Consider the following 12,814-nt stretch of genomic DNA (forward strand, 5'->3'; position numbering starts at 1 on the left):
GTTGGATTTCTGTTTAATTACAATTGATTTTGACATAAATGAGCAGAGATAAACAAATACTTCTATACTTCTCTTGCTGTTATTAAACAGAGCTGTCTCCTATCTGAGTATTTATATTGGCTTGTCTGTTTAAAGGCTCCTTTCAGTCAGGCAAAGCAATTATGTAGCTCAGATTAGCAAAATAACTGGCAGTAGAACAAGAGTGGACTGCCACATTTGTAAACCTCTTGGATCTATGTTTTTCTCCTCATATTATAAATACAAGTTTCTGAGGTTTATAATCCTTACACATTTTCCCACAGGTGATGTTGGGTTTTTGTTTAGTTGGCTTTGTTTGCTTGTTTTCTAGATACAGGATAAAGACAATATATGTTTTTTATTGTTATGACATAAAACACTTCAAAAGCCATAAAAGCATGATGACCTATGGATTTAATTCTAGTTCACATTTGTCCTAGACAATAAATATTGGAGGAATATTTCAGGATTACAGGGAGCACCATGAAAAATTTAAAACATTTCTTACAGAAGTATGCTTTAATTAAATGATTACAATTTAATGACAATCACATATTTTTATTAAAAACAATATAAGAGAAAGAAAATATTTGTGTTACCTGAAAATTTTCCATCCTCACAGCGGGCTGGTCCACAGATCCCAACAATGGGTCTTTGGCCTCTGCCTTGCTGTTCTGGAGGCAAATCAGACCTGTGAGTCACAGACAGGGATAGGCTCTGCTTCCAAAATTCACAACACTGTCAAAACTTCTGCAACAGAAAAACAGCTTCTACCTGTGACCCAGACACTGCTCATGGCCCTTGAAACTTTTCGCTAATTTTCTCAGTGGTACAAACACACAATTCTATATTTGGCAGTAAACTGAAAACATCTAACTAGTAAAAAGTATGTCCCATTTCTTCCTAATAGAGGAGAAAGAAGAAAATGGACACCCAGTCTTGATTTCCGCTATTTGCCTATAAGTTGGCTGGCCCTGACTCTAATTTGCAGTGAAAAGACCATACAACAGTCATGAAACAGTCATTTTGACCTCTTCCCCATCCCACATAAGAAAGTCTTCCTGGCCCAGGGCTGCAGGTAGAAAATGCACAAAGGCTCGATGAGCCAGCCCTGCACTTAGCTGAGAAGCTACTGGGAAACTTTAGCAATATGACACATTGATAGTTTTAAACTCTAAATCTTTGTTGTAGAGCCCCAAGCTGTTTCCTGAGAAAGAAGGAAAACTAAACTGCGATAATTAACAGAAGAGGACAGCCTCATGGATCTTTCAGAAAGCACATTTTTAACATTTTTAACATTTTCACTCTTGATCAAGGCAGTGCAAAAGATATTACAGTGGCATTGTTTCAGCACTAGCATCTACAAAAGCAATGATTCTTAAATCTGAAACTTAATTGAATCTGTGTAATCATTTGCACAATTTGCATGATATTCACATTCTTTTTACTAACTTTATTGTGAGCTAGTCATAATTATAGTATCAATGATTTCCATATCTAATTTGCAGCACTTAGTAAATGCTGCATATTGTAGTGCGGCAATGCTTATAATCCAGTCATTAACCAGGACCATTGTGAGCCCGCCTATACAAATATTAACAGATTGTAGAGTTAGAGACAAAAGGTAACAAGTGATTATGACAAACAAAAGCAATGAATGGGAAGAAAAGACAACATTAATGAAAATATAATCATGCTGTTGACATTTCCTAAAAATACCAATATAAAAGCTCCATAATTTCAAGGAGCTATCTCCATCTGTCAGACCATCAAGCCACCAGTGATGAGCTATATGTTACACCACTGAACTTTCCTTAAGAGTTGCCAATTATCTCAGTGTAGAAATCTTTAATTAGAAGGTACCAAGCTTTTCGCTTTGCAAGCTTGCCTCAAATTTGGATATAATAACTTGTTTACAGATATTGACTGAGGAGGGTGCCACTGAGGAGAGAGACATGAAAGGTTTCTGAAGAAATCTCAATGTTCTTTTGATGGCTCTGTTTACATCCTGACTGTAGGTAGACTCTGTTTAATGGAAGTCTGTCAGCCCCTGTGTAGGAGCCTGGTTTTGTCCGAAACAAAATCAATGCAGTAACGCTCTTCAAATGGTACCTGTTTTCCTTTGCAAAATCTCATAAAAACAATTACAAAGGCTGCATGGATGCTGAACCATTCAAAATCTGAATGGCCACTTTGGTGAAAGAGAGTATTTTTCCTCCCCATTCCTGCTAGTATGCCTGGATTTACATTCAAAACCTCTTTTAACAGCCATAATGAGACCATGTGGGTTTTATACTGACAGATGGAAAATCCTACTGGGCATCATAGTCTGCTTCAAGGGTTGATGTCGTAAGCAGGTCATATACTTTGGACTTCATGGAAGGTTTACAATGCACCTGACAGAATAGGAGGAAGAACACTTTTCATGTTGCTGCTCTCAGAAAAAACGTTAGGTTGTCTAGACATCTTAAGGAGCTCTCACTTGGACATAGAGATGCAGAAATATCTTCTTACAAAAGAAAGACACTTTTAAGAGTTTTGTGTAGAGTCCTCCCCATGCTAAGTAATGTATTCATTATCATACAGTTAGAGGGTCCCTTAGACTATTATTTAGAAGATTTCTGGTGTGTTGTTAGCACTTTCCAAAGAGATTTGCAGGATGGGCTTACCCTATTAATTAAGTTTCATAATGCTATCCTACTTAACTTTCTGCCTGGATAGTGCTCCAATTAGATCAATCAGAAAGGATAATTAAGGATGTATTTTTCAATTCTGACTCTCTAAATATAACCAGTTTGGCAAAGAGAATTATACATGTAAACAGATTCAGTACCACATTTTCAGATTCTCCATGAACAGTGAATTAATTTCTGAAAGACACTTACTGAAGATATCTAAAGAATATACATATCTTCCTTTTCCCAGATCCTTCATCAGAACTCTTAAGTTACAGATAACCTTCTTATATTTCAAGGATTGAGGAGATTATAGATATTAACACCACTAATACAGAAGAATCTCTTCTACTAGTTACTTTTATGTGCAGCAGTTCAGCTGCTCAACTGAGACTCACCTTTTTACTTGTCAACTTTTCATTTGTTATAGCTTCAATTTCTGAACTGATGTCAGACTACTTTGATGCAACAAAAGACAGCTTTAAGAAAAATTGTCAATTTGGGGAATTATTTCCAAAGATGTTGTCATTATGTGTTCCTTGTTTTCACTAATATCTTCACTTTTTAAGCCTGGTAAGTATTGGAAGCTATTTTTCTGGTGTCTAGCAACTGCTAATCTGAGCCATGTTCTTACAAAAAGTGTATTCTAGTCTTGGAGATAGACTTAAAAGCTAATTACAGATATCACCACCAAGTAAGATGCAGTCAGGGTAATTTCTGTTAGCTGTGCCCTCATCTTACTTATCTGAACACCCTACAAAGGAAATCAGCAGTGAGGCATTAGATAAGCTAAACACTGTTCTGGTAAAGCAAGTAAAAGATGCAGCTGCTAAATTTAAAGCTGCAGGAGGATTCAGAATAAGCCAGTTAACATCAATCTATTGACATTCCTTAAGAAAATCTTTACTCTGTAGAGATGATGAAGATACTACATCCCTAGAAATGGGGAAAACCTGCTATAAAATGCAGTAAAACCTACTCTAGGTATGGATCATTGTCAATTTTCTCAGGGTATTTAAAGGAATCTTTTAATTTACTGGAACTCATCACTATAATATTTACTTCATTTAGGGTTTAATGTATGTTTTACAACATTATTTTAATGGGTTCCCCTACTCCCAGGCTTATTGTTTTAATGCAGAAAAAAGGCAAGAGGCCTGCACAGTTATTATTAGCTTGAATTCTAATTATCACAGATAATGGAAGCAGAGAAATCTGAGCCCCAATACCTACTGCATGATTCTTCAAAAATAGCTTCTGGGTTTCCTAAAAAAAATCGTAACTTTGCTTTGTTTTTCTTTAAGAAGAAGAATTTCTTTAATTCCCAAGGAGATAAAAATAAAGCACCATATCTAAAAGTAAGGCTCAGCCTGACCTTGAACAAATTCTGTAAGGAATTAAGGTGAGAAAAATTTTTCTTATGGGAAAGAAAATCAAACATTTTTGTTGTTGTTTTGTTTCCACCTGTTACACAGGTGCCTGTGCTAAGGTGTGGTATGTATACCACTTCTCAGGTACCTAAGAAACAGTCTAGCAGAGCTCTAAACTTATTTGTAAGCTCTCAAGTGACTCTGCAGTTCCAGCTGAAGATGGATACAAGGCAGCTAATTTGCTACCACCAAGGGAAAATGTTATAACACAAAAACATTCCCTCCCTTAGCTTCAAAACTGTCGAGTGCCTAGGGAGCCTGACTATTTGTAGAGCTGATACTATGCATATGCTTCCCCTGTAACTGTTACATGCATACATCTGGCATCTGTCTCTGTGTTAAACATACTTAATTGTCCCCACTATTGCTGTGTAGAAATCCTCTAACCTAGATGTGTAATGTGAAAGAAATAAATTAAAGGGTTGAGATGAATTTTTTTTTTGTAGCATTATTTTTGCATTATTGGCAAGATTTCCAATGAACTCTGTACTATGGCTATAATAAAAATATTTTAGCTGTGCCTTCTTATAACTTTGGGTAGAGATTATGTTTTTGTCTTCGCATGACATTTGCACTTTGAACAAATCTTTTAATCAAATAGTGTTGTTTTAACTGGAACTCTTTTTTTTCTATTTATTCTTCCTTTATTTTTTTCCTGTCTTGGTTGTTTATGACCCCTCTTTTATCCACATCAGACTTCAGAGCTTTTAATCACTTGCTAGACATAGCTGAACAGATTTTGAAGATATGCCATTTTTTTTAGGTGTTATTGGGGTACTCTACGTGGTATTACATTATTCAGATCGCTGTTGCCAGCAGAGTCAAGACTCAGGCAAAGAACTTGATTTCAGATTTCAATATATTTTTAAAAGATCAAAGAGCATGGAAAATCTTGTTCTTTGGTTAGACAGACCATGCAGAACAGTAATATTCTGAAAGATGGAGGTAGCTGCATAGAACTAATACTAAATTGAAGGCCTTTTGAAGTTACTTTTACCTTTGTGTCAATGTTTATCTCAAAATCCTCCAGCAAAGTAAAAAAATGCTTTTAATTGAGAAAACACACAGAAATGAGTTCTTCCAGTAAAATAAGAAGAGGAAATAAAACAAAAAAAAGTTGCTCATTTGACATCTGAAATTAGTCATGATAGCAAAGATGAAATGTCCTCAAGGTCCTTCTTCTACTAGGATTTATTTCTTTGAGCAAGACTGTAAAGCATAGACTTTCCTAATGCAACTGTACCTGCCCAAGTCTATTTAGAACTCAAAGTAAAGCTATTCCTACAGCTGAGATCTTCTGAAGAGCTTGACTTCCTCCTAGCATGTGCATTAAACCCTAGGAAATAGGAAGACAGGCCACAGGTTTTTCACCTCTCCTGTTAAAATTTTTACTATCATGCAACAAGCAAACTAGAGAGTGCTTCCATTTAAAGTCCTGTGTGAGAGAGAGTTCTTGTCAGTCAAGGAACTGAATAAAAGCTCACAGGATGTAGATTCTGATGCTGTGTATTAGTTTCATCAGTGACATAGCAGCAGCTATAAACAGAATAATTTCATTCAACAAACAGAGAAAGTCATAATCTAATTTTTGACAACTCAAATTAGTCTAAAATTCTTATGTCATCTCTGGAGATAATGGAGAGGAATGGTTTCAGAGAGCCATTTAGAATGCACTGAAAAGATCCAGACCTAGGACTCTCCATACACAGGTCTATCTATCTTCACATGCACAGAGTTGATGTCCTGAAGTTGTCTTTGTCTGTGTTAGGGATATATATCAGCTGGTCTGCCTTTTCCTATAAGCTAAGATTTTCAGCACTCAGAAAATTGTCTGCTTTGTGTCTAAGAGCCCAATATTTCCTAAAGTAAAGTAGGTGGGATTGACATATGTAACTCAGCAACATGAGTCCCCTTTACAACAATGTGCTCCTAATGAACATTGTCTTACCATTGGTAAGAAAATAGTCCCTTTGCAAACTAATAGCTAAGTGATTCCATGCACACATAAATCCTGGGAAATCCACAGAATATTTGTCAGATCAAGTTTCATGGTATTTTTCCACTGAGCTATTTTCAGGAAAAAGCAAACAAATTTCCTTCTTCCCTTGTACTGTGATAAGCATGCTTATAACAAGCTATTCCTTTTTTTTTACAGAATTAAGACTTGTGACAAATTGCTGCACTTTGAATGCCTGAAGGAACACATTGGGATCTGATGTTCTTCATTGAGGAAAATTGTAGCTGATCCAGACCCCTCTCGCAGTTACAGCCCTGACTCCAAGTTCATACCAGGAGCATAGCAGGGAGTGACTGTGCTGATGTATAGATTCTTCCACAATTACAAAGGATATTTGACATGGAGTGAAGTGGCATTTTATTTTAATTCCAGAAATTTAGCAAGAGAAATCCAGATGTGATGGTCAACTCTGTCTCCAGAGCAAGCCAGCCTAATGTTGCCAACTTAACCAGAACAGCATCCTTTCTCCTGAAGGAATCTGGGGGCAGAGCCAAATCTTCTGTCCAGCCATACCTTGCTTTTTGCAGCACAGGCTCTGCTGGCTCACAGACCTAGCTGAATCCTAAACACAGCAGAGTACTGGACAACTTGTAAATCTATTGATATAGAGCAGCATATTTGGAATTCCCACAAGATGCTGATTCCATTCTCAGAAATCTCATCTCAAATTTTTTTTTAAAGGCTGAGTGGGACTGAGCTCTTTCATTCATTAAATCTGTTGCTTTCAAAATCAGCTCAAGTATTCCTTCTTTAGATAAATTCTCAGCTAGCATTTGGCATGTACTTTTTCATTCAACATCATTAAGTTGGTATCTCAGAGAGCCAAACTATGGTGATAAACAACTGTCAACACCTTTGTTCATAAAATACCAGTCACAGTCCTCTGAAAAACTAATACACTTAGCAGTTATTTTTTTCTTTAAACATAATCAAGAGGAAAACCAATGATGGTAATCCTGTAAGTGTATCTGCATTATCAAATGATCTTATGAAATTTTACCACAGCTAGACTTAGGTACTACAGCTTATTGGTCTTCATGATATACAAATAAATTCAATTCCAGCTTGATGTTACAAACGATCCTCAATTCGTTCATTTGCAGTTCATTGCACCTGCACTTCAAGAGGTTTTTCAGAGCCTCTACTCAACAGAGAAGTAAGGCTAATACTCACAAGATACACTGAGATAGAATCTGTCAGGGTAGATATTTTCATGTTTAGACATGGGTTTTTTGGTAGCTAAGGGCTATTAAAAAGTAAATAATTATATTAAGAAAAAGTGGAACTAGTATGGGAAAATAAAGGGCAATTCTTAGGCTAAACACTGAATAAAAATCAGACTTATGTAAGTCTGATTTTAAAGACAAAAAACAAAAGAGAAGAAATAATATATGAAATTTAAATGTTTATGTAAACCATCTTCCCTAAAGTTTCCTATGACTAATTCATTAGAAATTAATTTGTTTGAAATCTTTATTTGAAAAAATCATATCTAAAGTAATATATTTATTTTGCTTACTGTGAAAATCTGTTTTCTAAAACAATCAGCAAATGTTCTGGAATGTAATTGCCTATTAGATTTCAAAGAGGTAATCAAAGAGGGGTAAAAACACAGGATAAATCTTTTTACACAAAGTGGGATATTTATATTTCAGTCACTTTTTATTTTCTGACTTTGGAGAAGAAAATGCAGCATTTTCTATAAGCTTTCAGTGTCCCAGTTAGCCTGCTCCAACTATGATGACAACATGCATCTTTGATGACATGGATGAATACATCTAAAATTCAAGGCTTCCTCCTAGCAAAACTGTAATCCAGTACAGAAGGTCAATGACAGCCTGCCTTTTAAGGCCAACTCTTTGTGAGTATTAAAGCAGCATTTTTTTTGTTAGGATTTTTCCCTCTGCTTTGCTATCTGATTTCTGCAGGGACATGCATCTATTTACCACACTAAATCCTGTTGTTCATCATCTTTTGCATGTAACATATTCTTTATTCATTTACTACAAGTAGACAAACAGAACTGGCTTTTTTGTCAGCAGTCTCCAAAGACATAGTCAATGCAGATCTAGCTAATCCCTCCTACTTATTGTTCAGCAATCAGTGTCTGCCAATAGGATTTGGGAATCCCAAAAGACAATGTTTAAAGGGAAGGGTTAAATTCAGCTTGTGTAATGCTATTCTCTGTTTGTGGGATAATTCATTATATTCAAGGAATCTGTTCCATGGAGGGACCAAAGGCTGCCAATTAAAATAAATTAAACTGGATGGACAGCCATTTGAGTGAGTGAGATTTCTGCCATGATCTGAAGCAACTTTATTAATGGTGAGAAGCTATGTTGGTAGAGACAGTTCTTTTAATCTGCTCCAAAGGCCCTCATATTTCTTGCAGAAAGTTGCATTTGGGAGGTCTAGAGTTAAGCTCCCTGAGAAGCAAGGATATTAAGAGAAACCTGCTGGGGTACTTTATTTAACATTAAAGTGAATTTATCAGCTGCTCCCAACTTTTTGAGAGACTAATTGAATTATCAAAGGCTGCAATGGGAAATGTAAAGCCTTCTGAGAACAGATTTGTAATATAGATAAAATCCTTAACTCATGTCATGTGATTATCTTAAAATGTAGAAACAGCCCGGGTGCTAAAACACACCTGAATTTTAGATTTCTTTTGCCTGTGTAAAGCCTCCCTCTACCCACCAAAATTATGGGAAAAGTGAAATGTTTGGAACAGGAAAAAAGACAAAATTATTTTAAAACATCTATTCTGTGTCCCCTATCAATGTCTTCAGGTATGCTAGGTGGTCACTAGGGTAAGGTCTGTCAAATTTGCTGCTCAGCTGTTTACAGCATAAATTTTAATATTTCAGTTTCAAAGGCTTTCAGAAAGAGTATGCAATATTCCTCATTTTCAGTGAGACCACACATGACTAAAATCAAAGATGAATTCATCATCTTAATGAACTTGGGCATATAATAGGGATGAAAAATCTGTTATTAGCCTAGACAATTATTTAATCTGTGAAGGCTCAACCTTGCTTAATATTTGCAAGATAATTATCTGAAAATGTATTTTTATTTTTTAATATGTCACTTCCATATACATATTGGTGTGGAATTGTGGAACAGATCCTGGCAAAAGAGACTAGTGCTTGGGAGTGTGTGAGTTTGAAAAAGTTAAGGAACAAAGGCCACTTATTGCATCCCACAGGCATTTTGCAAGTGATTGCTTTCATATACATAAATAGTAATGTTCACAGGGATGTTGTTGGATTTATATCATAAAGCCAAAGCTTTTTCTACAATACCTAACTTATCTCAAGTACTTAATTACCCTACTAACAATTATAAATAATTATAAAAATACCTATAAATGGAGAAAAAACGCCATGTTAAAATTGAAACTATGAGTAAAGCTTTCAATACTTGCATGGCAGAACAAAAGATATGCAACTAATTTTGCACCTGTTAGCCTCCTATGCAGTTACAACAACCTGGAGGAAAACACTGCATGAAGAGGTGAAAAGAGATGATTCTAAGAAGTGTGAATACAATTCTATATACACACTAAATTCATTTCAGAGTTCAAGGACATTTGTTAAAATGCTTTCTCTTACCAAGCAGCTTTAAAAGCATTTGAGAAAAAGCAGATAAAGAATCACAAATAGTGGATAATTTAATAAGATGCTATAAGACATCAGAAAGAACATACACTGCAATCTTATTCAATGATAAAAGAGCATCCTCTCCCATGAATACAACTGGTGATAATTGCAAGTAATTAGTAACTATACCAAGAACCAACAGCTTATTTCTTATGCACAAAGCAAAGCAGTCCCAACACATGCTGAATTGTTTGCATTGTCCCTTTTATGGGGACCTTTATTCATTTTTTATTTATCTCCCTTTTTATTTATCTCCCTTTTATGGAAACCCTTTTATTTATCATCCTCTTATGGAGACCTCTTAGAGAAGTGCAGAATACATCATTCAGTAAAGTGGACCTGGGAACAGATCAGGAGGATATCCCTACTTTTTTCTTATAAATAGAAATATTCTGGTTTTATGAGAAGGGAAAGAGAGGTACAACAGCCCCCTGAATTCAATTAATGTGTATTCTTTCAATATATGCAAATCAAGTGTCTTTCCAGAGTTCCAAGAGCCTCAGAAGTAAGTGTGCTTGTCCCTGATTTTTGGAGAGTCATTTCACTGACAATTACAGATTTCATAGAATATTCTGGGTTGAAAGGGACCCACAAGGATCTTTGAGTTCAACTCTTAAGTGAATGGCCCGTACATGGATTGAACCCAAAACATTTGCATTATTAGCACCATGTTCTGAACAACTTCACAAATCTTAGCGGCCCACATCTTTTAACTTTCCACCTGTAACCAAAGAGAAATTGAACTTTTTCAGAATTTTGAATATTTTTTGCAAGGTTGGGTGGGGCTTTGAGCAACCTGGTCTAGTGCAAGGTTACTCTGTCCCTGGCAGGGGGGTTGAAAGTCAATGGATCTTATCTTCAAGGTCCCTTCCAGTACAAGGTATTCGACGATTCCCTGATTCTATGCTGTTTGTCCCACTAAAATGCGTATTTGTGACAGGTGTGTCGTCCTTGAGCTGCTCCAAGGGGCTGTCAATGTTCCTGTGCTTGTTTCTGTCCCTTAGACTGGTTTCTGTTGCACTGCCTACAAAGATAATATGGTTATAATATCACATAGTGCCATGAGCAGTGGAACTAATTAAAGCTTCTCTTCTGAAAATTTTTATATTGACTAACATGCCTTGGAAGACACAGTCTGCTTGAAGCTTTCTAAGTAACTGAGGCTTTGTTAATGACTCTCTTCAGTCAAGAGGCTTCAGCATCTAATAATCTGTGACATTAGTTTTCCACTGATATTGAACTCTTAAATAGTCCATTACAGCTGTCTATATCCACAAAATTCGTGGAAACTTGCTTTTCAGTCCTGCGTCCTTGGATAGATACTGGTTCAGAAGTTATGGGTAATCAGGGAAATGTGCAGATGCAGAATGTAATTTCATGGGTTTATTACTAAAAACCCTGAAAAAATATCTAAAAAAAATCAGGTTATTCTTTCCATAACTGTTCTTGAAAGACTGATTTCCCTACATAGGATTTCTTTTTTTTTCCTTGAATATCTGGAACAGACTTAGGAGATCATTAATGGTACCATAAACTGTTTACTGTCAAAGTTTTTCAAATATGGCTAAGAAAATCAATGTAAAATATGTTTAAATGACTGCTCATGGAGAAGCAGATTATCCTGATTATCCTGAAGAAACCCAATAATTATTAGATTAACCTGAAACAAATCACCAAAATATCCAGATTGACTCTGAACTAACTCAGCCACTTCCACTCGATGTGCAGTAGTGTTCTGTTTACAGGTACACACATTTACACCTTGGCAAGGAATGTCAGAGTTACATAGCACCAGATTCTGATCCTTGTATGCCTCTGAGGAAGGTGTCCATGAGTGAGATAGCATATGGAGTTCTACTTAGGAGAATCAACATCGTGTGCAGGCCAATGTAGCTATTTACAGTTGATCTAAATCCCTAATTAGGTGTATGAATATGGATCAAACTGGCACTCCAAATATCTAAATATAGATTTAGGTTACTATCTTTTGGCAAAAATACTTGGTTCCCTACCCTAAATACAGTCTTCTGTAACAAGACACTTCGCAAAGAATTTTGTCAGTGATTATGAGCAGAGCTACAGAAGTGGCTTCCAATTGGTTTCTTTTTGTTTCTGTGTTAGGCAAAGTCCTATTTTGATTAATCACTCCTGCTATAAAAATGTGCTATTTTTTTCATAGCAGTTTTCAAGAAAGCTGTCTTGAAATTTCTTGGAAGACATGCTCCAGCTTGTTGTGCCCATCTGTGTTACATCACGTAACAACACACTCACACATGATCAATGAAAACCATACCATCCTACACAAGTCAAGAAGGAACTAATTTAATTCACTTAAAAATTCCTATCCCTTCCATAAAAAAAAGGTCTCCTAGTGCTACTTTAAAAAATGAAAAGATTACAGATTAGCTTCTGTACTCATGCTTGGAGCAAAGCGCAAGAAAGAAATTTCAAGAGATAACAGGACAAAACTTAACCCCAAGAGGCCAACATATTTCTATCAGAGCAAAACATAAGTATTAGTGGGAAGAAAAAAACAAAACCTGAAGAAATACTTCTGCTAAGAAGCAATTCCATCCTCCAGCGTGATTTATATTATAGACCTCCAGCCAACAATAAATATCACTTTTTGGATACACTTTTAATTAAGTACCATCCAAGATCAGTTCACCCAAAGAAGGAAAATTTATTAATAAAAATGTTCAGGCCAACAATCTTTAAACCTAGCAAGCTTAAGCATGCCATTTTCTACATGAGAAAAAAAAACTTTTAAAATGGAGATTTTGTAATTGTCAATATAAAGAATTCAAAGCACAAGCAAAAATTTACATGTACATAATATGTGATAACAAGCATGAAATAAAGGGAATGTAGGGTATATACCTGCTTTGTCTAAAGGCAACATCTATTAAAACCAAAATAAAATCAAAAAGGAACCTATGATCATAAAAAACATATAGCCTGCCTCATAAAATATTTTAAGCTAAACTTTTAGTTTCTCTAAATTGTGCTGGT

General features: G+C 35.7%; 1 protein-coding gene across 5 annotated transcripts in view; it reads right to left on the reverse strand.

Annotated features, from left to right (window-relative positions):
* PCDH17 (protocadherin 17) overlaps positions 1 to 12,814 on the reverse strand; it is an 89,782-nt gene that overhangs the window by 11,877 nt on the left and 65,091 nt on the right. For 4 of the 5 annotated variants that reach the window (XM_036388632.1, XM_036388538.1, XM_036388360.1 and 1 more), the window contains exon 5: positions 618 to 692. In XM_036388632.1, coding sequence (XP_036244525.1) covers positions 618 to 692 — 75 coding nt within the window. Of the gene's footprint in view, positions 1 to 617; positions 710 to 12,814 lie in introns of all 5 variants that reach the window. The other variant, XM_036388717.1, reaches the window with a different exon arrangement.

The sequence above is a fragment of the Molothrus ater genome, chromosome 2 (genome assembly GCF_012460135.2).
Source record: "Molothrus ater isolate BHLD 08-10-18 breed brown headed cowbird chromosome 2, BPBGC_Mater_1.1, whole genome shotgun sequence".
Taxonomy (NCBI): domain Eukaryota; kingdom Metazoa; phylum Chordata; class Aves; order Passeriformes; family Icteridae; genus Molothrus; species Molothrus ater.